The following is a 26,209-nucleotide window of genomic DNA, read 5'->3' on the forward strand; positions in this document are numbered from 1 at the left end:
CCATTGTTTTTAGTCAGCAGCAGCTGCTGACTATGTCGGATGGAAGAAAAGAGGGCCCATACAGGGCTCCCAGCATGCTCCCTTCTCACCCCACTGTATGTCGGAGGTGTTTGTAAGGTTGAGGTACCCATTGCGGGTACAGCGGCAGGAGCCCACATGCTGATTCCTTCCCCATCCCTTTTTACAGGGCTCTGGGTGAAGTGGGATTTACTGGTCTCCAGGCACTGAGACCGTGCTCCATCTACAGCCCCTGGAGAAGATGCTGGATGGAGCGGAGTACATCAGGGACATGGCCCTGCTTCCTCAAGGTACTCTGTGTCCCCGTGCATTTGGCGCTCACACCGCAGCATGCTGGGTGTTGTAGTGCGCCGGGGGACATCAGCGCTGCGGCGCTTGTGCCATGGCCTCATTCAGCTTCGCTGAAGCAGGCACACTATTGGGACACGGTCGCGCCGGCCGCTGGGACTGCGGCGCGGCTGGCACTTGTGGTGCGCCGGGGACTTCAGCGCGGGCCGCGCTTTTACGGCGGCCGCGCTGATAACTCGAGTCCCCGGCTTTTGCGGCCTGCTTCCGTTCGTTCCCGCCCCCAGACCTGCCAGTCAGGAGAGGGGCGGGACGCTGGTCAGTGCATCAGCGCTGAGGGCTGGAGTCGTTTTTACATACTCCAGCCCTCACAGTAGGCACAGAGGGGACACTGTTTCCCGCACTTTTGTTTAGGAACTCCCACGGACCGCCCCTCTCCACAGACGCCGGCAGCCATTCCTGCTGACACGCTGAGCTGCAGAGGGGAGCCGGGGAGACCCAGACAAGGAATTCTGCGCCTCTTACCCGCTATTCAGCGGGCGGTAAGCAGCCCTCAGGGCTCACCCCTCTTGTGCCAGTAGTATTATTAGTATTTTGTTCCTGCAAATACTTTGTACTGCATAGCGCTGGTCGCCCTTTTGGCTATAGACTCTCTCACATTGCAGAGAGCCAACAGCATGTCGTCCATAAAACGCAAGGGTGCCAAGGCACAGACATTATATGCTTCCTGCACCGCATGTGGGACTTTTCTACCGGCAGGCTCCACTGACCCCCATTGTGTGCAGTGCTCGGCCCCTGCGGCGCTTGCACAGTCGGGACCTCTGCTGGACGTGACCCAGGGTGTACCACCTGTGAATGCTGTCCAGGTGACAGGAACTGAGTTTGCAGCTTTTGCTGACAGAATGTCTCTCACTATGTCACAAATTCTTGACACATTGCGAGCTAGGCCTGTACTTCAGGCCACGGACACTGTGCAATCATTGCCCCCTGGTCCCCCTCAGCTGAATTACCTCCAAGCTCCGGGACGGGCACATACACCTCAGGGTGAAGACTCTGACTCGGACGATGGCCCCGGGCAGCCTAAGCGGGCTCGCTATGAGGGACCTTCACATTCATCTCAATGGTCAGGATCCCAGCGAGATGAATCTATGGGTGATGAGGCGGACGTAACTGATCAAGATTCTGATCCTGGGACCGCTCTCAATCTAGATACACCAGATGGTGACGCCATAGTTAATGATCTTGTAGCGTCCATCAATAAGATGTTAAATATTTCCCCACCAGCTCCTCTTGTAGAGGAGTCAGCTTCGCAGCACGAGAGAATCCATTTCAGATATCCTAAGCGTACATTAAGCACTTTTCTGGACCACGCTGACTTTAGAGACGCAATCCAGAAACCCCACGCTTATCCGGAAAGGCGTTTTTCTAAACGGCTTAAAGATACACGCTATCCTTTTCCCCCTGAGGTGGTCAAGGGTTGGACCCAGTGTCCAAAAGTGGATCCTCCAATTTCCAGGCTTGCAGCTAGATCTTTGGTTGCAGTTGAAGATGGAGCGGCACTTAAAGATGCCACTGACAGGCAGATGGAGCTCTGGCTGAAATCCATCTATGAAGCGATTGGAGCGTCGTTAGCGCCATCTTTTGCTGCCGTATGGGCACTCCAAGCTATCTCAGCCGGGCTTGTGCAAGTCGACTCAGTCACACGTGCATTTGCCCCGCAGGTAGCACCATTGACCTCGCAAATGGCGGCATTCGCGTCGTACGCAATTAATGCTGTTCTTGACGCTACAAGCCGCACGGCAGTGGCGTCAGCCAACTCCGTTGTTTTGCGTAGGGCCCTGTGGTTGAGACATTGGAAAGCAGATTCTCATTCCAAGAAGTGCTTAACCAATTTGCCTTTTTCTCGTGACCGATTGTTTGGAGAGCGTTTGGATGAAATCATCAAACACTCCAAGGGTAAGGACTCATCCTTACCGCAACACAGACAAAACAAACCCCAACAGAGGAAGGGTCAGTCTGGTTATCGGTCCTTTCGAGGACCGGGCAGGTCCCAATTCGCCTCGTCAAAAAAGACTCAAAAAGACCAGAGACGCTCAGATTCTTGGAGGTCTCAGTCACGCCCAAAAAGGACAGCCGGAGGAACCGTTGCCAAAACGGCGTCCTCCTGACTTGCAGTCTCCGATTCCCACACCCTCGGTCGGTGGGAGGCTTTCCCACTTTGGCGACATTTGGCTGTCACGCGTCAAAGACCGTTGGGTGAGGGATATTCTGTCTCACGGGTACAGGATAGAGTTCAGTTCTCGTCCGCCAACTCGTTTCTTCAGAACTTCTCCACCACCAGACCGAGCCGATGCTCTGTTGCAGGCGGTGGCCGCTCTAAAGGCGGAAGGAGTGGTGACCTCCGTCCCTCTGCAGGAACAAGGTCACGGTTTTTACTCCAATCTGTTTGTGGTCCCAAAAAAGGACGGATCGTATCGACCCGTCCTGGATCTAAAGTTGCTCAACAGACACGTAAAAGTCAGGAGGTTCCGGATGGAATCCCTACGCTCCGTCATAGCCTCAATGTCTCAAGGAGATTTTCTAGCATCAATAGATATCAAAGATGCGTATCTCCACGTGCCGATTGCGCCAGAGCATCAGCGTTTCCTACGCTTCGTCATACACGACGAACACCTGCAGTTCGTAGCGTTACCTTTCGGTCTGGCAACAGCCCCCCGGGTCTTCACCAAAGTCATGGCAGCAGTAGTAGCTGTTCTGCACTCGCAGGGTCACTCGGTCATCCCGTATCTAGACGACCTGCTTATAAAGGCACCCTCTCAAGAGGCATGCCAACACAGTCTGAAGGTGGCACTAGACACTCTCCAGAGTTTCGGGTGGATTATCAACTTTCCAAAGTCTCATCTCACCCCGACCCAATCTCTGACTTATCTTGGCATGGAGTTTCATACTCTCTCAGCGATAGTGAAGCTTCCACTGGACAAGCAGTGTTCGCTACGGACAGGAGTACAATCTCTCCTTCAGAGCCAGTCGCACTCACTGAGGCGCCTCATGCATTTCCTAGGGAAGATGGTAGCAGCAATGGAGGCGGTCCCGTTCGCGCAGTTTCACCTGCGCCCTCTACAATGGGACATTCTACGCCAATGGGATGGGAAATCGACGTCCCTCGACAGGACTGTCTCCCTCTCTCAGACTGCCAAGGACTCTCTGCGTTGGTGGCTTCTCCCCACCTCATTGTCACAGGGAAAGTCGTTCCTTCCCCCGTCCTGGGCAGTGGTCACGACGGATGCGAGCCTATCAGGGTGGGGAGCGGTGTTTCTCCACCACAGGGCTCAGGGGACGTGGACTCAGGAAGAGTCCACTCTGCAGATCAATGTTCTGGAAATCAGAGCAATCTATCTTGCTCTGCGAGCCTTCCAACAATGGCTGGAAGGCAAGCAGATTCGGATTCAGTCGGACAATTCCACGGCGGTGGCGTACATCAACCACCAAGGGGGAACACGCAGTCACCAAGCCTTTCAGGAAGTCCGGCGGATTTTGACGTGGGTGGAAAGCAGAGCGTCCACCATATCCGCAGTTCACATCCCAGGCGTGGAAAACTGGGAAGCAGACTTTCTCAGTCGCCAGGGCATGGACGCAGGAGAATGGTCCCTTCACCCGGACATGTTTCAGCAGATCTGTTGCCGCTGGGGGACGCCGGACGTCGATCTGATGGCGTCACGGCACAACAACAAGGTCCCAGTTTTCATGGCACGGTCTCACGATCACCGAGCGCTGGCGGCAGACGCCTTGGTTCAGGATTGGTCGCAATTCCGACTCCCCTATGTGTTCCCACCTCTAGCATTGTTACCCAGAGTTCTCCGGAAAATCAGGTCCGACTGCCATCGAGCCATTCTCGTCGCTCCAGACTGGCCAAGAAGGTCGTGGTACCCGGATCTGTGGCATCTCACGGTAGGCCAACCGTGGGCACTACCAGACCGTCCAGATTTGCTGTCTCAAGGGCCGTTTTTCCATCTGAATTCTGCGGCTCTGAACCTGACTGTGTGGCCATTGAGTCCTGGATCCTAGCGGCCTCAGGTTTATCTCATGAAGTTGTTGCCACAATGAGACAGGCTAGAAAACCATCCTCAGCTAAGATCTATCACAGGACGTGGAAGATATTCTTAGCTTGGTGCTTGGCTCAAGGGTTTTCTCCCTGGCCATTTGCATTGCCAATTTTTCTTTCCTTCCTGCAGTCTGGGTTGGAAAAAGGTTTGTCGCTTAGCTCTCTTAAGGGTCAAGTCTCCGCGCTATCCGTATTCTTTCAGAAGCGCTTGGCACGGCTTTCTAAAGTACGCACGTTTCTCCAAGGAGTTTGTCATATCGTTCCTCCTTACAGACGGCCATTGGAACCCTGGGATCTAAACAAGGTTCTCATTGCTCTCCAGAAGCCGCCTTTCGAGCCTTTGAAAGAGGTTTCCCTTTCTCGGCTTTCACAAAAAGTAGTTTTTCTTGTGGCGGTCACGTCTCTTCGAAGAGTGTCCGAGCTAGCGGCGTTATCTTGCAAATCTCCCTTCCTGGTGTTTCACCAAGACAAGGTAGTACTGCGTCCAATTCCAGAGTTTTCTCCCAAGGTGGTTTCTTCCTTTCATCTTAATCAGGATATCACTTTGCCATCTTTGTGTCCGCATCCAGTTCACCAATTTGAAAAGGGTTTACATCTGTTGGACCTGGTGAGAGCACTCAGGATTTACATTTCTCGCACGGCGTCTCTACGCCGTTCTGATGCGCTCTTTGTCCTAGTCGCTGGTCAGCATAAGGGATCGCAAGCTTCCAAATCCACCCTGGCGCGGTGGATCAAGGAACCAATTCTTCACACATACCGTTCTGCTGGGCTTCCGATTCCATCTGGACTGAAGGCCCATTCTACCAGAGCCGTGGGTGCGTCCTGGGCATTGCGGCATCAGGCTACGGCTCAGCAAGTGTGCCAGGCGGCTACCTGGTCGAGTCTGCACACGTTTACCAAACACTATCAAGTGCATACCTACGCTTCGGCAGATGCCAGCCTAGGTAGACAGGTCCTTCAGGCGGCGGTGGCCCACCTGTAGGAAAGGGCTGTCTGACAGCCCGTTCATGTGGTATCTTTTTACCCACCCAGGGACTGCTTTTGGACGTCCCACTGTCTGGGTCTCCCAATTAGGAGCGAAAAAGAAGAAGGGAATTTTGTTTACTTACCGTAAATTCCTTTTCTTCTAGCTCCAATTGGGAGACCCAGCACCCGCCCTATTTGTTCTTAGGGTTTCGTTTTTCGGGTGCACATGTTGTTCATGTTGTTTCTTAAGTTCTCCGATCTTGTTATCGGATTGAATTTGTTTTTGAAACTGTTATTGGCTTTCCTCCTTCTTGCTTTGGTACTAAAACTGAGGAATCCGTACTCCTACGGGAGGGTGTATAGCCAGAAGGGGAGGGGCCTTACACTTTTAAGTGTAGTTCTTTGTGCGGCCTCCAGAGGCAGTAGCTATACACCCACTGTCTGGGTCTCCCAATTGGAGCTAGAAGAAAAGGAATTTACGGTAAGTAAACAAAATTCCCTTCTTTCTTTGGCGCTCCATTGGGAGACCCAGACAATTGGGTGTATAGCTACTGCCTCCGGAGGCCACACAAAGCATTACACTTAAAAGTGTAAGGCCCCTCCCCTTCTGCCTATACACCCCCCGTGGGATCACGGGCTCCTCAGTTTTCAAGCTTTGTGCGAAGGAGGTCAGACATCCACGCATAGCTCCACTGTTTAGTCAGCAGCAGCTGCTGACTATGTCGGATGGAAGAAAAGAGGACCCATACTAGGGTCCCCAGCATGCTCCCTTCTCACCCCACTTTTGTCGGCGGTGTTTGTTAAGGTTGAGGTACCCATTGCGGGTACGGAGGCTGGAGCCCACATGCTGCTTCCTTCCCCATCCCCCTTAGGGCTCTGGGTGAAGTGGGATTTACCGGTCTCCAGGCACAGAGACCGTGCTCCGTCCACAGCCCCTGGGGAATCTGCTGGATATGGAGCGGAGTATCGTCAGGGACAGGGCCCTGCTACGACAAGGTACTCTGTGTCCCCGTACAGACCGCGCGCACACTGCAGCATTGCTGGGTGTGTTAGTGCGCCGGGGACAATAGCGCTGCGCGCTTGTGCCACACTTCCACAGCTTGCTGAGGGAGTTAGTGTGTTGGGAACTGCCGCGCCGGCCCCTGCTGGCAGTTTTTACTGCGGCACGGCTGGGACTTGTGGTGCGCCGGGGACTTCCGCGCTGGCCGGGCATATTGGTCGGCCGCGCTTTTTACTAGAGTCCCCGGCTTTTGCGGCCTTGTTCCGTTTCGTTCCCGCCCCCAGGCCTGCCAGTCAGGGGAAGGGCGGGACGCTGTACAGAACGTCAGCGCCGAGGGCTGGAGTCTATTTTACATACTCCAGCCCTCACATTGAGCACAGTGGGAAGCCAGTTTCCCGCACTTTGTCTGAGGCACGCCCACGGTCCGCCCCTCTTCACAGAACGCCGGCAGCCATTCCTGTGTGCAGGCTGAGCTGGAAAGGGGAGACAGGTTCTGGGAGACCCAGGCACGGGATTCTGGCGACTACACACCCGCTTTTAGCGGGCGGTAAGCGGCACCTTCGGTGCTGACCCCACTAGTGACGAAGTGTTCAATTGTATTTTTATGCTTGCATGCTATACATTGCACTAAACGGTCGCTGGTGATTCTTGGCTATATACCCTCCTGGATTGCTCTGTGGAGAATACAGCATGTCGTCCGCAAAAAACAGGGGTGCCAAGGCACAGGCTTTCTATGCTGCTTGCACCGCTTGTGAGGCTGTTCTACCGGCAGGTCCCACTGACCCCCATTGTGTGCAGTGTTCGGCCCCTGTGCCCCCTGCTCGGCCGGGGCCTCTGCTGGGGGTGTCCCAGAGAGATCCACCTGTGAATACTGTCCAGGTGACGGGGACAGAGTTTGCAATTTTTGCAGATAGATTATCTGTGACTTTGTCTCAGATCCTAGAAACTTTGCAGTCTAGACCAGTAACTCAGACCATGGGCACTGTTGATTCATTGCTCCCTGGTCCCCCTCAGTTGGAACAGCTCCGGGCTCCGGGGGTGTCCCATGCATCCCAGGGTGATGGCTCTGACACGGACGACAGTCCCAGACAGCCTAAGCGAGCTCGCTATGAGCGGCCCTCGACTTCATCACACTGGTCAGGGTCTCAGCAGGAGGATTCTCTGTGTGATGAGCCGGAGGTAGCTGATCAGGATTCTGATCCTGAGACCGCTCTCAATCTGGATACTCCTGATGGTGACGCCATAGTGAATGATCTTATTGCGTCCATCAATAAAATGTTGGATATTTCTCCCCCAGCTCCTCCAGTGGAGGAGTCAGCTTCACAGCAGGAGAAATTCCATTTCAGGTATCCCAAGCGTAAATTAAGTACTTTTCTGGACCATTCTGACTTTAGAGAGTCAGTCCAGAAACACCACGCTTATCCAGATAAGCGTTTCTCCAAACGGCTGAAGGATACACGTTATCCCTTTCCTCCTGACGTGGTCAAGAGCTGGACCCAGTGTCCCAAGGTGGACCCCCCTATCTCCAGGCTTGCGGCTAGATCCATAGTTGCAGTGGAGGATGGGGCTGCACTTAAAGATGCCACTGACAGACAGATGGAGCTCTGGTTGAAATCCATCTATGAAGCTATCGGCGCGTCGTTTGCTCCTGCATTCGCAGCCGTATGGGCACTCCAAGCTATTTCAGCTGGTCTTACACAGATTGACACGGTCACACGTACATCTGTTCCGCAGGTGGCATCCTTAACCTCTCAAATGTCTGCATTTGCGTCTTACGCGATTAATGCGGTTCTGGACTCTACGAGCCGTACGGCAGTGGCATCCGCCAACTCCGTGGTTTTACGCAGAGCCTTGTGGTTAAGGGAATGGAAAGCAGATTCTGCTTCCAAAAAATGTTTAACCAGTTTGCCATTTTCTGGTGACCGGCTGTTTGGTGAGCGTTTGGATGAAATCATTAAACAGTCCAAGGGTAAGGATTCATCCTTACCTCAGCCCAGACAAAACAAACCCCAACAGAGGAGGGGACAGTCGGGGTTTCGGTCCTTTCGAGGCTCGGGCAGGTCCCAATTCTCCTCGTCCAAAAGGACTCAAAAGGATCAGAGGAGTTCAGATTCTTGGCGGGCTCAGTCACGCCCAAAAAAGACAGCCGGAAGACCCGCTACCAAAGCGGCTTCCTCATGACTTCCGGCCTCCTCCCTCCGCATCCTCGGTCGGTGGCAGGCTCTCCCGCTTTGGCGACGTTTGGCTGCCACAGGTCCAAGACCGTTGGGTGCGAGACATTCTGTCTCACGGGTACAGGATAGAGTTCAGTTCTCGTCCTCCAACTCGATTCTTCAGAACGTCTCCGCCTCCCGACCGAGCCGATGCTCTTCTGCAGGCGGTGTGCACTCTAAAGGCGGAAGGAGTGGTGATCCCTGTTCCTCTTCAAGAGCAAGGTCACGGTTTTTACTCCAATTTGTTTGTGGTACCAAAAAAGGACGGGTCTTTCCGTCCTGTTCTGGACCTAAAACTTCTCAACAACCACGTGAGAACCAGACGATTCCGGATGGAATCCCTCCGATCCGTCATCGCCGCAATGTCTCAAGGAGATTTCCTAACATCAATAGACATCAAGGATGCTTATCTACACGTACCGATTGCTCCAGAGCATCAGCGTTTTCTACGCTTCGTTATAGGAGACGAACACCTTCAGTTCGTAGCCCTGCCTTTTGGTCTGGCGACAGCCCCACGGGTCTTCACCAAAGTCATGGCAGCTGTAGTTGCAGTCCTGCACTCTCAGGGACACTCTGTGATCCCTTACTTAGACGATCTGCTGGTCAAGGCGCCTTCTCAAGAGGCATGCCAACACAGCCTGAACGTGGCGCTGGAGACCCTCCAGGGTTTCGGGTGGATAGTCAACTTTTCCAAGTCAAATCTAACCCCGACCCAGTCGATAACATATCTTGGCATGGAGTTTCATACTCTCTCAGCGATAGTGAAGCTTCCGCTTGTCAAACAGCGTTCACTACAGACAGGGGTGCAATCTCTCCTTCAAGGCCAGTCACACCCCTTGAGACGCCTCATGCACTTCCTAGGGAAAATGGTGGCAGCAATAGAGGCAGTCCCTTTCGCGCAGTTTCATCTGCGTCCACTACAATGGGACATCCTCCGCCAATGGGACGGGAGGTCGAAGTCCCTCGACAGCAACGTCTCTCTCTCTCAGGCGGCCAAGGATTCTCTTCGATGGTGGCTGCTTCCCACCTCATTGTCGAAAGGGAAATCCTTCCTACCTCCATCCTGGGCGGTGGTGACGACAGATGCGAGTCTGTCAGGGTGGGGAGCAGTCTTTCTCCACCACAGGGCTCAAGGTACGTGGACTCAGCAAGAGTCCACCCTTCAGATCAACGTTCTGGAGATCAGAGCAGTGTATCTTGCCCTTCAAGCCTTCCAGCAGTGGCTGGAAGGCAAGCAGATCCGTATTCAGTCGGACAACTCCACAGCGGTGGCATACATCAACCACCAAGGAGGAACTCGCAGTCGGCAAGCCTTCCAGGAAGTCCGGCGGATTCTGACGTGGGTGGAAGACACGGCTTCCACCATATCCGCAGTTCACATCCCAGGCGTGGACAACTGGGAAGCAGACTTCCTCAGTCGCCAGGGTATGGACGCAGGGGAATGGTCTCTTCACCCGGACGTGTTTCAGGAGATCTGTCGCCGCTGGGGGATGCCGGACGTCGACCTAATGGCGTCTCGGCACAACAACAAGGTCCCAGTTTTCATGGCACGGTCTCACGATCACCGAGCTCTGGCGGCAGACGCCTTAGTTCAAGATTGGTCGCAGTTCCGGCTTCCTTATGTGTTTCCACCTCTGGCTCTGTTGCCCAGAGTGCTGCGCAAGATCAGGTCCGACTGCCGCCGCGCCATCCTCGTCGCTCCAGACTGGCCGAGGAGGTCGTGGTACCCGGATCTGTGGCACCTCGCGGTAGGCCAACCGTGGGCACTACCAGACCGACCAGACTTGCTGTCTCAAGGGCCGTTTTTCCATCAGAATTCTGCGGCCCTGAACCTGACTGTGTGGCCATTGAGTCCTGGATCCTAGCGGGTTCAGGATTGTCTCAAGAGGTCATTGCCACCATGAGACAGGCCAGAAAACCTACCTCCTCCAAGATATACCACAGGACGTGGAAAATATTCTTGTCTTGGTGCTCTGCTCAGGGAGTCTCTCCCTGGCCATTTGGATTGCCTACTTTTCTTTCCTTCCTGCAATCCGGGTTGGAAAAAGGTTTGTCGCTCAGCTCCCTCAAGGGGCAAGTCTCAGCGCTATCTGTATTTTTTCAGAAGCGCCTAGCACGACTTCCTCAGGTACGCACGTTCCTGCAAGGGGTCTGTCATATCGTCCCTCCTTACAAGCGGCCGTTAGAGCCCTGGGATCTGAACAGGGTTCTAATTGTTCTTCAGCAGCCGCCCTTCGAGCCTATGAGGGATGTTTCCCTTTCTCGCCTTTCACAGAAAGTGGCCTTTCTAGTAGCGGTCACGTCTCTCCGGAGAGTGTCCGAGCTAGCAGCGCTGTCATGCAAATCTCCCTTCCTGGTGATTCACCAGGACAAGGTGGTTCTGCGCCCGATTCCGGAGTTTCTCCCTAAGGTGGTATCCCCGTTTCATCTTAATCAGGATATCTCTTTGCCTTCCTTATGCCCTCATCCAGTTCATCAATGTGAAAAGGATTTGCATTTGTTGGATCTCGTGAGAGCGCTCAGGATCTACATTTCCCGCACGGCGCCCCTGCGCCGCTCGGATGCACTCTTTGTCCTTGTCGCTGGTCAGCGCAAAGGGTCGCAAGCTTCCAAATCCACCCTGGCTCGGTGGATCAAGGAACCAATTCTTGAAGCCTACCGTTCTGCTGGGCTTCCGGTTCCCTCAGGGCTGAAGGCCCATTCTACCAGAGCCGTGGGTGCGTCCTGGGCTTTACGGCACCAGGCTACGGCTCAGCAGGTGTGCCAGGCGGCTACCTGGTCGAGTCTGCACACTTTTACCAAACACTATCAAGTGCATACCTACGCTTCGGCGGACGCCAGCCTGGGTAGACAAGTCCTTCAGGCGGCGACTGCCCACCTGTAGGGTAGGGCTGTTTTTACGGTCCTATCACGAGGGGTTATTATACCCACCCAGGGACTGCTTTTGGACGTCCCAATTGTCTGGGTCTCCCAATGGAGCGCCAAAGAAGAAGGGAATTTTGTTTACTTACCGTAAATTCCTTTTCTTCTAGCTCCAATTGGGAGACCCAGCACCCGCCCTGTTTGCTTAGGGATTTTTGTTTTTTCGGGTACACATGTTGTTCATGTTGAATGGTTTCGGTTCTCCGATGTTCCTTCGGATTGAATTTGTTCTTAAACCAGTTATTGGCTTTCCTCCTTCTTGCTTTGGCACTAAAACTGAGGAGCCCGTGATCCCACGGGGGGTGTATAGGCAGAAGGGGAGGGGCCTTACACTTTTAAGTGTAATGCTTTGTGTGGCCTCCGGAGGCAGTAGCTATACACCCAATTGTCTGGGTCTCCCAATTGGAGCTAGAAGAAAAGGAATTTACGGTAAGTAAACAAAATTCCCTTCTTTTGTGGTATAAGTATCGTCCACCTTCACTCCTCAGGAAGACGAGGCCGCCAAACAACTGTCTGAGCTGGAGAAGCAGAAGTTGTCCATCCAGGAGGTGAGGCGCAGTCTGCCCGTCTTCCCCTATCGCTCCGATCTTCTCCAAGCCATCTCCGAGCATCAGATCCTCATCATCGAGGGGGAGACCGGTTCTGGCAAGACGACTCAGATCCCCCAGTACCTGCATGAAGAAGTGAGTGGTCCATGTCTAGTGCCACCTCTGACACTCCTACATCTCCACATAGACCGACATTAAAGGGGTTGTCCACTACTAGGTCAACCTCTTTTGATTCTACATGTTTCCCCCAGGTAAAATTATAAATACTTGCCTCCTGTACCGGTGCCGTTCCAGTGGTGCCGTGGTTCGCGTTCCCCCATGCTCATGTGGGGTTGTGACTTCACGCGAACCCCGCATCCAACCAGCGCCGACTTTCTTCTCCCCTCCTTCAGACCAAACAAGCCATCAACAGGAAGTGAGTGCAACCTCAGCACTCACTTCCTGTTGATTAACTCGTTTGGTCCGAAGGTGGGGAGAAGGAAGCCGGCGCTGGTTGGATGCGGGGCTCGCGTGATGTCACAACCCCACATGAGCATCATTAACGCGAGCCGCGGCACCACTGGAAAGGCGCCTGTACGGGAGGTGGGTATAGGCCTTATTATTTTACCTGGGGGAAACGTGGAATGAGAAGGGGTTGACCTAGTAATGGAGAACCCCTTTAACTGTCCCTCCGTTTCTTCTCTGTACACAGGGTTACACCCAGAAAGGAATGAAGATCGGGTGCACTCAGCCTCGGAGAGTGGCAGCAATGAGCGTAGCCGCACGTGTCGCTCAGGAAATGTCTGTGAAGTTGGGCAACGAGGTAAGCGACATTTCTTTAAAGGGGTTGTCCACTGCTTTTACATGATGACCTACGGCCGGGATCCGACACCCGGCGCCTCTGCCGATCAGCTATCTTTGGTGGCGGCTGGAAATTCCCAGTTCCGGAGCTGCCCCGTCATCTGATAGTGGCCACGGCCGGGTACTGCACATCCGCCTCTGCCAGATCTAGGCACTTTGATCGTGACCGTCTGATTGTCAAACCGTACACCCAGATTATAGATACAATTAATCATTACATTCAGTTATATCTATTCTCTCTCACAGGTCGGGTACAGTATTCGGTTTGAGGACTGCACGTCGGAGCGCACGGTCCTGAAGTACATGACGGACGGGATGCTGCTTCGTGAATTCCTCACTGAGCCGGACTTGGCCAGTTACAGGTACTACACCTACAACGGCCCCACGCCCGGCAGCTCGGACGTTGTGGATCATGGTCCAGGCAGGAGGGGAAGATTTGTCTGCCATTTTTGGGATCTATTTTTAAATAAAGGGAAGCTGTCAGAGCAAAATGATGTTCCAATGTGAGGACATTTCCACATTGGGCAGTTTGCACGAAGAACAACCTTTATTTGCCAATTTTGTAAACTACCTGTGCAGAAAAAGTCTTTAAAGCATCACCCCAGTCCAGTGTGTTGTGTTTTTGGTTTTTTTTTGGGTTTTTTTTTTTTTTCTTCTTCAAATTTTACCGCTTTAGTGATGCTTTAAATCTAAGGGGTACTGTGCACGTTGCGACATAGCTACTGCGATATCGTCGGGGTCAAATCGAAAGTGACGCACATCCGGCGCCGGTAACGACATCGCAACGTGTAAAACCTAGATGAGCCGATAAACGATCGCAAAAGCGTCGTAAATCGGCGATCTGTGTAGTGTCGGTCATTTCCATAATTTCAGGACGACCGATGTTACGATGTTGTTCCTCGTTCCTGCGGCAGCACACATCGCTGTGTGTGAAGCCGCAGGAGCGAGGGACATCTCCTACCTGCCTCCCTATGGCAATGTGGAAGGGAGAAGGTGGGCGGGATGTTATGTCCCGCACATCTCCGCCCCTCCGCTTCTATTGGCCACCTACCATGTGATGTCGCTGTGACACCGCACTACCCGCCCCCTTAGGAGGGAGGCGGGTCGCAGGCCAGAGCGACGTCGCAGGGCAGGTAAGTGCATGTGAAGCTGCCGTAGCGATAATGGTCGCTACGGCTGTTATCACAAGATATCTCATCTGCGACAGGGGCGGGTACTATTGCGCTCGTCATCACTAGCATCGGCTAGCGATGTCGCAGTGTGCAAAGTACCCCTAAGTCCCGGGTCTCATACTATCCTGCCTTAGTCTTCGCCTTCTACCAACGCAGCTCCCATTAGGTTTCACTAGTTTGTGGCTTTCCGGCTGCTCCAATGTTTCATAGAGCCGGAGGTCGGAACTCAATACAAGTCTATGAGAGCCTCGTTCTGGCTCTCATAGACTTGTATTGGGAAATTGTGACGTAACTTCTGACTTCCGGCTAGTCAGATGGGTATGATTACAAGATTGCACCAAGGGCCTGGAGTGGCGCTGAAAAAAGGTGGAAACAGAAGGGCGAGTATAAGGCTATGTGCCCACGGGACAATGTACCTGCGGATATTTCCGCAGGTTTCCCGCAGCTGATCCCTGGAATCCGCAGCTATCCATTGCTGCGGAATTCGAGCATTTTTGCTGCGATAAACCTGCGGGACAAGTGCGGAAAAACCTGCGGACTTCCCGGCCTCTATCTCCATAGTGGAGAGGCAGGAATTCCGCAGATATTTCCTCATGACTAATTGACACGCAGTTACGCAGCATATTCCGCACATACCGCAGCATTGATACAGCACTCCCCATATCCCATAGGATAACATGGGGAGTGTCTGTACTTGCACAAACCTGCAGATTTATCTGGAAAATCCAGATAAATCTGCAGATTTTCTGCGGCAAAATCCGCGGGTACATAGTCCTGTGGGCACATAGCCTTAGAACGTGGGCAGGGAACTTAGATTTAAAGCACCACTCCAGCGCTGAAAATAAAAATGTTGGAGTGGTGCTTCAAATCTCCCACCAATTTAGGTGTCCCCGGCATGAGGATCATGCACACATTTTGGCAGGTGAGTGGGGTTGTAACGTCATCGGCACAGCTCACTTACGACGCACCAGACAGCCCCCGTAAGAAATGTAATCCGTCATTACTTCCCCTGTCTTACAGCGTGGTTATCATAGACGAGGCTCACGAGCGGACCCTGCACACAGATGTGCTCTTCGGCCTCATTAAAGACATCGCCCGTTTCCGACCAGACCTCAAGGTCCTGGTGTCCAGCGCCACGCTCAACACCGAGCGCTTCTCTTCTTTCTTCGATGATGCTCCCATTTTCCGTATTCCTGGCCGACGGTATCCGGTGGACATTTACTACACAAAGGTATGGAGCTGGATCTGAGAGTGTAACTGATGACACATTTCCCTACATGAAGGACCTGGATGGACTCGTATAAAGTTGCCTCCGGGGCATTCGAGTGGACTTCATGTAGTTGCAGGTGTCACGACAGGTGCCGTTAATAAAGGGTTAAAGGGAACCTGTCACCAGATTTTGGGCCTATAAGCCGCGGCTACCACCAGTGGGGTCTTATATACAGTATTCTAACATGCTGTATATAAGAGCCCAGACCGCTGTGTAGACCATAAAAAAACACTTTAGAATACTCACCTAAGGGGCGGTGCAGACTGGTCGGATGGGTGTCTCCGTTCTCCGGGTCCGGCGCCTCCTCTTTCGGCCATCTTGGTCCAAGATGGCCGAAAGAGGAGGCGCCGGTCCTAGAGAACAGACACACCCATCCGACCAGTCTGCACCGCCCCTTAGGTGAGTATTCTAAAGTGTTTTTTTTATGGTCTACACAGCGGTCTGGGCTCTTATATACAGCATGTTAGAATGCTGTATATAAGACCCCACTGGTGGTGGCTGCAGCTTATAGGCTCCAAATCTGGTGACGGGTTCCTTTTAACATTGCTAGGGTTATTCACATTTTATATACTCTTATCATTTCCAGGCACCAGAGGCCGATTACCTGGAGGCGTGCGTGGTGTCTGTTCTGCAGATTCACGTCACACAGCCGACTGGGGACATCTTGGTCTTTTTGACTGGGCAGGTACGTACAGATTGTGAGGCATGCTGGGTGTTGTGGTTCTCCCGAAAAACACGTGACTGATGATGCCGGAAAAATAAATTAGTAATGGCTTTTGGAAATCAAAAAAGATAAAATGCGCTCAATCTGGATATCGTGGGAGGTGCATACGGAGCAGATGATGGCGGTTATACTCTTGTCTGACGCTCGTTTTACAGGAGGAGATCGAGGCTTGCTGTGAAATGTTACAAGAACGCTGTCGCAGGTTGGGCTCCAAGATTGCCGAGATGCTGATCTTACCAATCTACGCCAACCTGCCGTCTGACATGCAGGCCAAGATATTCGACCCCACTCCACCCGGAGCGAGAAAGGTGAAGAATGGACGGGAATCTTGTCGATTTATTTATTTATTTTTCTTTGTCGCTCCATTGGGAGACCCAGACAATTGGGTGTATAGCTTCTGCCTCTGGAGGCCACACAAAGTATTACACTTTAAAAAGTGTAACCCCTCCCCTCTGCTATACACCCTCCCGTGCATCACGGGCTCATCAGTTTTTTGCTTTGTGTTGAAGGAGGCACACATGCACTCATGCTCCACATTTTAGTCAGCAGCAGCTGCTGATTATATCGGATGGAAGAAAAGAGGGCCCATAACAGGGCTCCCGGCATGCTCCCTTCTCACCCCACTGAGTCGGCGGTGCTGTTAAGGTTGAGGTACCCATTGCGGGTACACAGGCAGGAGCCACATGCCGTTTTCCTTCCCCATCCCTTAGGGGCTCTGGGGAAGTGGGATCCTAACCGGTCATCCAGCCACTGGGACCGGGCTCCCTCCGCAGCCCCTGGGGGAATCTGCCGGACAGGAGACGGAGTATCGTCAGGGACATGGCCCTGCATCTACAGGTACTCTGTGTCCCCGTTGGGACGGTGCATGAAGCACCTTGGCCTCAGACGCAGCTGCGACTGCGGTGTGGATTTTTTGTCGGGGACTACCGCGCCGACCGTGCCTGTTTGTCGGCCGCGGTTTTTTACTTTAGTCCCCGGCTTTTGCGGCCTAGTGGGTAAAACTCCTGCCCCTGAGCCTGCCAGTCAGGGAGAAAGGCGGGACGGTCGGTATGATGCCGACAGTGAGGGCTGGAGCACACTTCGCTGTCCTCCGCCCCCCTCACTGATCACTATGGGCCACCAGGTTCCCGCACTTTTGCGGTTCCGCCCACGGCTCTCTCCTCCCCTCGGAACGCCGGCAGCCATTGTTATAATTCTGCCGGTGGAGGATCTCAGAATCTGCTCCACTGCTCTGGGAGAGGGGGATCCTAACCGGTCGCCATGCACTGGGACCGGGCTCCATCCGCAGCCCCTGGGGGATTCTGACGGACAGGAGACTGGACATCATCAGGGATAGAGCCCTGCATCATAAGGTACTCTGTGTCCCCTGAGGGACGGTGCATGCAGCATCTGTGTTACAAATGCCGCAGCGGTTGCTGAGTGGTTTGTGAGACTGGGACTACCGCGCCGACCGCGCCATGTTTGTCGGCTGCGTTTTTAAATTTAGTCCCCGGCTCTTGCGGCCTAGTACCATATACCCGTTCTCGGGCCTGCCAGTCAGGGGTAACGACGGGACGGCCGACTGGACGTCGGCAGGGAGGGCTGGAGCATACGTTGGTATCCTCCTTCCCCCTCACTGAGCACTGTGGGGCACCAGTTTTCAGGTGCTGACCCCCCTTGGTGCCGCAGTGTATATATATATGTTTATTTATATGGTATATGATCTCACTGTTCGGCAGCATTATTTGCTTTTGGCTGTATACCCTCACTGATTACTCTGCGGACGACATGCTGTTGTCTGCTCTTAAAGAGTAAGGGTGCCAAGGCACTGGCTTATTTTACAACCTGTACCTCTTGTGCGGCTATATTACAGGCAGGGTCCACATACCCTCATTGTGTACAATGCTTGGCCCCGAGGGCACTCACTCAGCCGGAGCCTCCGGCACTGGTGGGACCCTCGGCCAGGTGGTACCGCCGGTTTCCACTGCACAGATGACAGGGACAGAGTTTGCATGTTGGAATCAGCAAATCTCTGAGTAGCTTTCACATTCCAGGACTCAGTCTATGGACAGAGAGTCTGCTAAGATACTGGAAGCCTTGCAGTCCAGACCGATAACACAGGGCCAGGGAGCTGTGACTTCATCGCTCCCGGGCCCCTCTGGGTCGGTACAACAAGGGGCTCCTGGGGTAACACCCAGATCCCACGATGAGAACTCCGTCACGGACCGCGGCCTCTGATAGACTAAGCGGGCCCGCTGGGAACCTTCCCCGACTTCATCAGGAGTGCGTGTTTTGATCACTCTAACTCCAGAGGGGCCGTCCAGAAGCACAGAACTTTACGGACAAGCGGCGCCTTATTGACACGCGTTACCCTTTTCCCCCCTGACGTTGTTAAGGGTTGGGCTCAGTGTCACAGGGTGGATTCTCCAGTCTCTAGGCTGGCGGCTAGATCCGTAGTATTAGTGGCAGATGCCATCTCTCACGAATGCCACTGACAGGCAAATAAAGCTTATGATGAAATCCATCTATGAAGCCATAGTCGCATCTTTTGCTCCAGCCTTCGCAGCCGTGAGGGCACTCCAACTATCTCAGCTTCTCTGGCTGAGATTATTGCGGTTGCACATACCTCTGCCCCGCAGGTTGTGTCCTTCACTTCTCAGGCGTAGGTTTTTTCGTTCTACGCCATGAACGCCGTTCCTGGACTCTGCGAGCCGTACAGCGGTAGCATCCACCAATTCGGTGGCAGTCTGCAGGGCCATGTGGCTATGTGAATGGAAGGCAGGCTCTGCTTCCAAGAAGTTCTTAACCGGTTTGCCATTTTCTGGCGACCGTTTGTTTGGCGAGCAATTGGATGAAGTTCCTAGACAGTCCAAGGGAAAGGTCTCGTCCTTGCCCCAGTCCAAAGGTTTCGGTCATTTCGGTCCTCAGCAAAGTTCCGTTCCTCCACGTCCAACAGGTCAGAGGAGGTCTAGAGGAACTCTTCTGCATGGCGGTCTAAGTCACAAGGCGGCTTCCTCATGACTTCGGCCTCACCAAGACCGCGTCCTCGGTCGGTGGCAGGCTCTCCCGCTTTTGCGACGCCTGGTGGCCACATGTCCAAGACCGATGGGTGAGAGACATTCTGTCTCACGGTTACAGGATAGAGCTCTGCTCTCGTCCTCCGACTCGTTTCTTCAAAACATCTCCGCCCCTCGAGCGAGCCGATGCACTTTTTCAGGCGGTGAACACTCTGAAGCCTCGATGTCACAAGGAGACTTCCTAGCATCAATTGACATCAAGGATGCTTATCTCCATGTGCCGATCGCACCCGAGCTTCAACGCTTTCTGCGTTTCGCCATCAGGGACGAACACTTCAGTTCGTGGCACTGCCATTCGGCCTGGCGACAGCCCCACGGGTCTTCACCAAGGTCATGGGAGCAGTGGTGGCGGTCCTACACTCTCAGGGCCACTCGGTGATCACTTACCTAGACGATCTTCTAGTCAAGACACCCTCCTGGGTGGCATGTCAACACAACCGGACCATTGCTCTGGAGACTCTCCAGGGGTTCGGGTGGATCATCAAATTTCCAAGGTCAAAACTGACACCGACCCAATCACTGACTTGCCTCGGGATGGAGTTTCATACTCTCTCAGCGATAGTGAAGCTTCCGCTGCATAATCAGCGTTCACTACAGACAGGGGTGCAATCTCTCCTTCGGGCCCAGTCACCCCTTGAGGCGCCTAATGCACTTTCTAAGGATGATGGTGGCAGCAAGGGAGGCAGTTCCCTTGCGCAGTTTCGTCTGCGTCCGATTCTATCGGACACCGCAAATGGGACAGGAGGTCGACGTCCCTAGACAAGAACGTCTCTCTTTCCCTTGCAGCAAAACCTCTCTTCAGTGGTGTCTTCTTTCCACTTCCTGGGCGAAGGAAAAATCCTTCCGGCCCCCAGCTGAGGCTGTGGTCACGACGGACGCGAGTCTGTCAGGGTGGGGAGCGGTCTTCCTCCACCACTCGGCTCAGGGAACCTGGACTCCGACAGAGTCCTCCCTTCAGATCAATGTTCTGGAGATAAGGGCAGTGGATCTAGCCCTAAAGGTGTTCCAGCGGTGGCTGGAGGGCAGGCAGATCCGAATTCAGTCGGACAATGCCACGGCGGTTGCGTACATCAACCACCAGGGCGGCACACGCGCAGTCGTCAAGCCTTCCGAGCAGTTCGGCGGATTCGGCTGTGGGCGGAAGCCACAGCCTCCACCATCTCCGCAGTTCACATCCCAGGCGTAGAAAACTGGGAAGCAGATTTCTCAGTCGCCAGGGGATGGACGCAGGGGAATGGTCTCTTCACCCGGACGTGTTTCTAGAGATCTGTTGCCGCTGGGGAACGCCGGACGTCGTTCTAATGGCGTCTCGGCACAACAACAAAGTCCCGGCATTCATGGCTCGGTCCAAGGATCACAGAGCTCTGGCGGCAGACGCGCTAGTTCACGACTGGTCGCAGTTTCGACTGCCTTATGTTTTTCCTCCTCTGGCACTACTGCCCAGAGTGTTACGCAAGATCAGGTCAGACTGTCGCCGCGCCATCCTCGTCGCTCCAGACTGGCCGAGGTGATCGTGGTACCCGGATCTGTGGCACCTCACGGTGGGTCAACCGTGGACACTCCCAGACCGACCAGACTTGCTGCCTCAAGGGCCATATTTCCTTCGGAATTCTGCGGCTCTAAACCTGACTGTGTGGCCATTGAGTCCTGGCTCCTAGCGTCATCAGGGTTATCTCCAGAGGTCATTGCCACCATGAGACAGGCCAGGAAACCAACGTCCGCCAAGATCTATCACAGGTTATCCTGGTGCTCTGATCAGGGTTTTACTCCCTGGCCATTTGCCTTGCCCACTTTTCTTTCTTTCCTTCAATCCGGAATGGACAAGGGCTTGTCTCTCGGCTCTCTCAAGGGACAAGTATCGGCGCTTTCCGGTCCCACCTTACAAGCGTCCGTTAACACCCTCGGATCTTAACAGGGTGCTGACGACTCTTCAGAAGCCACTTTTCGAGCCGATGCGGGATCTCTCTATCTCGCCTTTCGCAAAGGGTGGCCTTCCTAGTGGCAGTCACATCACTCAGAAGAGTGTCTCAGCTAGCAGCGCTGTCATGCAAAGCCCCCTTCCTGGTGTTTCACCAGGATAGGGTGGTTCTACGTCCGGTCCCGGACTTTCTCCCTAAGGTATCCCCTTTTCATCTCAATCAGGATATCGTCTTACCCTCTTTGGGTCCGCATCCAGTTCACCAATGTGAAAAGGATTTGCATTTATTAGATCTGGTGAGAGCACTCCGGCTCTACATTTCTCGCACGGCGCCCCTGCGCCGGTCTGATGCGCTCTTGTCCTTATCGCGGGCCAGAGTAAGGGATTTCAGGTTTTCAAGTCAACCTTGGCTCGGTGGATCAAGGAACCGATTCTTGAAGCCTACCGTTCTTTTAGGCTTCCGATTCCTGCAGGGCTGAAGGCCCATTCTACCAGAGCCGTCGGTGTCCTGGGCATTGCGACACCAGGCTACGGCTCGGCAGGTGTGTCAGGCGGCTACCTGGTCGAGTCTGCACACTTTCACGAAACACTATCAGGTGCATGCCGATGATCCGGCAGATGCCAGCCTAGGTAGGCGACTCCTTCAGGCGGCAGTTGCCCACCTGTAAGAGGGGGCCGTTTTTCGGCTCTTTTTATCGAGGTATTCTTTTACCCACCCAGGGATTGCTTTTGGACGTCCCAATTGTCTGGGTCTCCCAATGGAGCGACAAAGAAGAAGGGAATTTTGTTTACTTACCGTAAATTCCTTTTCTTCTTGCTCCTATTGGGAGACCCAGCACCCGCCCCTGTTCCCTTCGGGCTGTTGTTCTTTTGTGTACACATGTTGTTCATGTTGAATTGTTCTTTTGGTTCATGGTTTCAGTTCTCCGAACATCCTTCGGATTGAATTTACCTTAGACCAATTTATAAGTTTCCTCCTTCCTGCTTTGGCACCAAAACTGATGAGCCCGTGATGCACGGGAGGGTGTATAGCAGAGGGGAGGGGTTACACTTTTTAAAGTGTAATACTTTGTGTGGCCTCCGGAGGCAGAAGCTATACACCCAATTGTCTGGGTCTCCCAATAGGAGCTAGAAGAAAAGGAATTTACGGTAAGTAAACAAAATTCCCTTCTTTTTTTGTATATTTGTAATATTGACTTTGTTTTTTTGTTTTTTTTGTTCCTGCCAAGGTCGTCGTAGCCACCAACATTGCGGAGACGTCGCTGACCATAGACGGGATCATTTACGTTATTGACCCCGGGTTCTGCAAACAGAAAAGCTACAACGCTCGCACCGGAATGGAGTCCCTGATTGTCACCCCCTGCTCAAAGGTGACGCCTCTCACTAACCGGCGATACAGGGCGGGGGTGCAAAATCTTCTCTGAAGGTGGCCATACTGCTTTTAACCCCCTTCTCTATGTATGCACCAGTCTCAGGAGCTGAGCCTGCACCATATCTGGCAGTTGCTGCTGTTTAACTATTTAAATGCCATCGTCACATGATTCACAGTGGCATTTAAATGGCGCAACCAGCTCCCATCATCCGTGACACGATTGTAGGGTGCCCAAGGGTTGTATTTTCCGCTTTATAAAACGTACCAGATTATAAGATACACCCCAAATTAAAAGAAAAAAGGTAAAAAAAAGTAGGATACGTCTTATACTCCGGTGGTGTCTTACTCTGGAGGGGGGGTGCCAGCAGTGGTGGAGCAAGGTCACAGGAGGTAGGGACGGTGCTGCTGCGGGGGCCATGCTCGCTGTGGGGGTCGTGCAAAAAAGGGCTGTGCGGCGGGTATCCCACTCCCAGATGCTCTGTCAGCGGTGCGGGTTTAAAAAAAAAGGCGCCTGGAGGTGGCGCGTGTGCAGATTAAGCTCGCGGCTCAAGATCTCATCTGCGCAGACGCCACTTCCAGGCACTATTTTCCTTAAATCCGCTGTTAGGAGATCAGAGGGCCGGAAGCAGCGCGTGCGCACATGAGATCTTAAGCTGAGAGCTCCATCTGCGCACGCGCCTACTTCTAGGAGTCATTACTTTAAAACCCGCACCGTCGACTGCGCCCATTCTTCACCTCCCCGTAAGCTACATTCCGATTGTAAGACGCACCCCTCGCTTTACTCCCAAATTACTCCCAAAGTGCATCTCACAATCCAAAAAATACGGTATATATAATATTAAAATATGTGATGGCTCTCAGAAGCAGGACACGCAAAACGGAAACGCAAAAATTAAAATTTGCCATGGTGGAAAGTGGTTAAAAGCTGACGCACTATTGTCATTTCCAGGAGGAATAACAGAGGAACGGTACAACTCAGCGTTTCTGTATCCGCACTGTACAGAGTATTCCTATATGTACTAAAATAGAAATGACACTTGTAATATTTTTTTTTTATTGTTGTGATTTGTTATAAGTGTTGGTCTTCTTCTTCCAGGCCTCGGCCAACCAGAGAGCGGGGCGAGCCGGCCGCGTGGCCGCAGGAAAGTGTTTCCGGCTTTACACAGCATGGGCGTACAAACACGAAATGGAAGATACGACTGTGCCAGAAATCCAGAGAACCAACCTGGGAAACGTGGTTCTGCTGCTGAAGAGTTTAGGTGAGCGGCGGTGGTCCTACAGAAGAGGCTGGGAGGAGGATGGGGGGGTGATAACTGACAGCAATCCGTTAGGCTGTTTTCACACTTGCGTTGTTTTGCATCAATCGCAATCCGTCGCCTTGAGGAAATACAAAATATTTTACTGGATTCCGTTTTCCCCCCATAGACTTGTATGGACGACGGATTGTGACTGGTGGCCTTGCGTTGGATCAGTCGTGGAAGGACTGACAGTCGCGCGGCAGCAACGCAGCATGTAGCATTTTTCGGAGCGTCGAAAAAACGCAATGTGCAGGATTCCGTCGGCGTCCGTCGTTTTTATAATGGAAGCCTATGGGAGTGGAATCGTTGGAATGCGCCACTGGACGGATTCCTGTGACGGATCCGTCATTTACCAACTGAGCATGCTCAGATGAGTAAATTCCAGAAAAAAACAAAAAAAGCTGCAACGGATCCGTTTTTTTTTTGCAGCAACAGTCGCATCAGTTGTGGCACTATCCGCAACGCATCCGTTGCATCAGTCACACAACGGATTGCAACTGATGCAAAACGACGCACGTGTGAGAGCAGCCCGACCTGTGTGTAATGCAAAATCTGCAACTTTCCAGTATATTTCTTACCACATCCAGGATCTCTGCTTTCCATATAGTGAGTGAAAACTGTGTCTGCTTATAGGAAAGGCTGATTCTGCTCACACAGCTGCAGTTTGTCACAGTGTGTCAGTGTAGGCGATCCTCTGCGAACAATCTCACTCCACTTTGGTGACATTTACCTGCCCTGATACATTGTAGCAAACTGCAGCTCTAGACTAAGGACAGGATGTCAGATGGTTCACAGGAGCCGGGGACGGTGGCCTCGGACTACTGACCAGGGTCTCATGGGTCTCAGGGACACATCTTTTCCTCATCTTCACGCTCTCCTAATATTTTATTCTCTTCCCCAGGCATTAATGATCTCATTCACTTTGACTTCATGGACCCGCCGCCCCATGAGACGCTGGTTCTGGCGCTGGAGCAGCTCTATGCCCTTGGGGCACTGAATCACCTAGGAGAGCTAACCAAGGTAATCCTTGCGGGTAGTAGTAGTGGTGGTATTGGGACACTTCATCCGTGCCTTCTTCTTGCGCGCCTCCTTCTTGCGCGCCTCCTTCTTGCGCGCCTCCTTCTTGCGCCCCTCCTCCTTCTTGCGCCCCTCCTTCTTCTTGCGCCCCTCCTTCTTGCGCCCCTCCTTCTTGCGCCCCTCCTTCTTGCGCGCCTCCTTCTTGTGCGCCTCCTTCTTGCGCGCCTCCTTCTTGCGCCCCTCCTCCTTCTTGCGCGCCTCCTTCTTGCGCCCCTCCTTCTTGCGCCCCTCCTTCTTGCGCCCCTCCTTCTTGCTCCCCTCCTTCTTGCGCCCCTCTTTCTTGCGCCCGTCCTTCTTGCGCCCCTCCTTCTTGCGCCCCTCCTTCTTGCGCGCCTCCTTCTTGCGCGCCTCCTACTTGCGCGCCTCCTACTTGCGCGCCTCCTACTTGCGCGCCTCCTTCTTGCGCGCCTCCGTCTTGCGTGCCTCCTTCTTGCGTGCCTCCTTCTTACGTGACGTCTCCCTTTACATTCTGCAGCTCGGGAGAAGGATGGCCGAGCTCCCGGTGGATCCCATGTTATCCAAGATGATCCTGGCGTCTGAGAAGTGAGTCGTCTTGTCTAGGAGCCGTTCTTTCTTTCAGTGCCTAGCCTTTTCTTTCCTGCTCTCTGCTATTTCTTCACTGCTGTCTTACCTTTTCGACCCGGCACCCTTACACCCCTCTTTGCGTTCTTTCTTAGGTATGGCTGTTCAGAGCAGATTCTGACCATCGCCGCCATGTTGTCTGTAAATAACGCCATCTTCTACCGACCCAAAGACAAACTGGTCCATGCCGACACCGCACGCACCAACTTTACAGTGCCGGGGGGAGATCACATGGTGCTGCTCAATGTGTACACACAGGTAAGTTGATGACCGTATATATATCTCGTGTGCCTGTCCAAGAATCTAGAAGCATGGCTTTCTTTTAGAAATGGCGCCACATCAATCCCCAGGTTATTGTCTGGTAATTCAGCTTAGTCACATTCTCTACGATGGAGATGTGCTGCAATACCAGACACAACCCATGGACAGGAGTGGCGCTGGTTCAGGACGAAAGCAGCCACGTTTGTGTAATCCTGTAAAACACCTTTAAACATTTCAGTATGGGCACATTACTACAAGGGACAAGGATGGGCACATTAATACAGAAGACAATATAAGGCACATTACTACAGGAGACACGGATGGGCACATTGCTACAGGAGACACGGATGGGCACATTACTACAGGAGACACGGATGGGCACATTGCTACAGGAGACACGGATGGGCACATTACTACAGGAGACACGGATGGGCACATTACTACAGGAGACACGGATGGGCACATTACTACAGGAGACACGGATGGGCACATTGCTACAGGAGACACGGATGGGCACATTGCTACAGGAGACACGGATGGGCACATTGCTACAGGAGACACGGATGGGCACATTGCTACAGGAGA

The 26,209-nt window shown here is 53.2% G+C and overlaps 1 protein-coding gene across 3 annotated transcripts in view; it reads left to right on the forward strand.

The window, feature by feature from the left end:
* Nucleotides 1–26,209, forward strand: part of DHX16 (DEAH-box helicase 16) — a 58,630-nt gene that overhangs the window by 21,740 nt on the left and 10,681 nt on the right. For all 3 annotated transcript variants that reach the window (XM_075323410.1, XM_075323411.1, XM_075323412.1), the window contains exons 8-18: nucleotides 11,995–12,189; nucleotides 12,746–12,856; nucleotides 13,141–13,256; nucleotides 15,087–15,297; nucleotides 15,923–16,021; nucleotides 16,216–16,368; nucleotides 22,264–22,404; nucleotides 23,503–23,665; nucleotides 24,606–24,724; nucleotides 25,257–25,324; nucleotides 25,459–25,621. In XM_075323410.1, the coding sequence (XP_075179525.1) occupies nucleotides 11,995–12,189; nucleotides 12,746–12,856; nucleotides 13,141–13,256; nucleotides 15,087–15,297; nucleotides 15,923–16,021; nucleotides 16,216–16,368; nucleotides 22,264–22,404; nucleotides 23,503–23,665; nucleotides 24,606–24,724; nucleotides 25,257–25,324; nucleotides 25,459–25,621 (1,539 nt within the window). The remainder of the gene's footprint in view (nucleotides 1–11,994; nucleotides 12,190–12,745; nucleotides 12,857–13,140; nucleotides 13,257–15,086; nucleotides 15,298–15,922; nucleotides 16,022–16,215; nucleotides 16,369–22,263; nucleotides 22,405–23,502; nucleotides 23,666–24,605; nucleotides 24,725–25,256; nucleotides 25,325–25,458; nucleotides 25,622–26,209) is intronic.

The sequence above is a fragment of the Anomaloglossus baeobatrachus genome, chromosome 9 (assembly GCF_048569485.1).
Source record: "Anomaloglossus baeobatrachus isolate aAnoBae1 chromosome 9, aAnoBae1.hap1, whole genome shotgun sequence".
In the NCBI taxonomy this organism is placed as follows: domain Eukaryota; kingdom Metazoa; phylum Chordata; class Amphibia; order Anura; family Aromobatidae; genus Anomaloglossus; species Anomaloglossus baeobatrachus.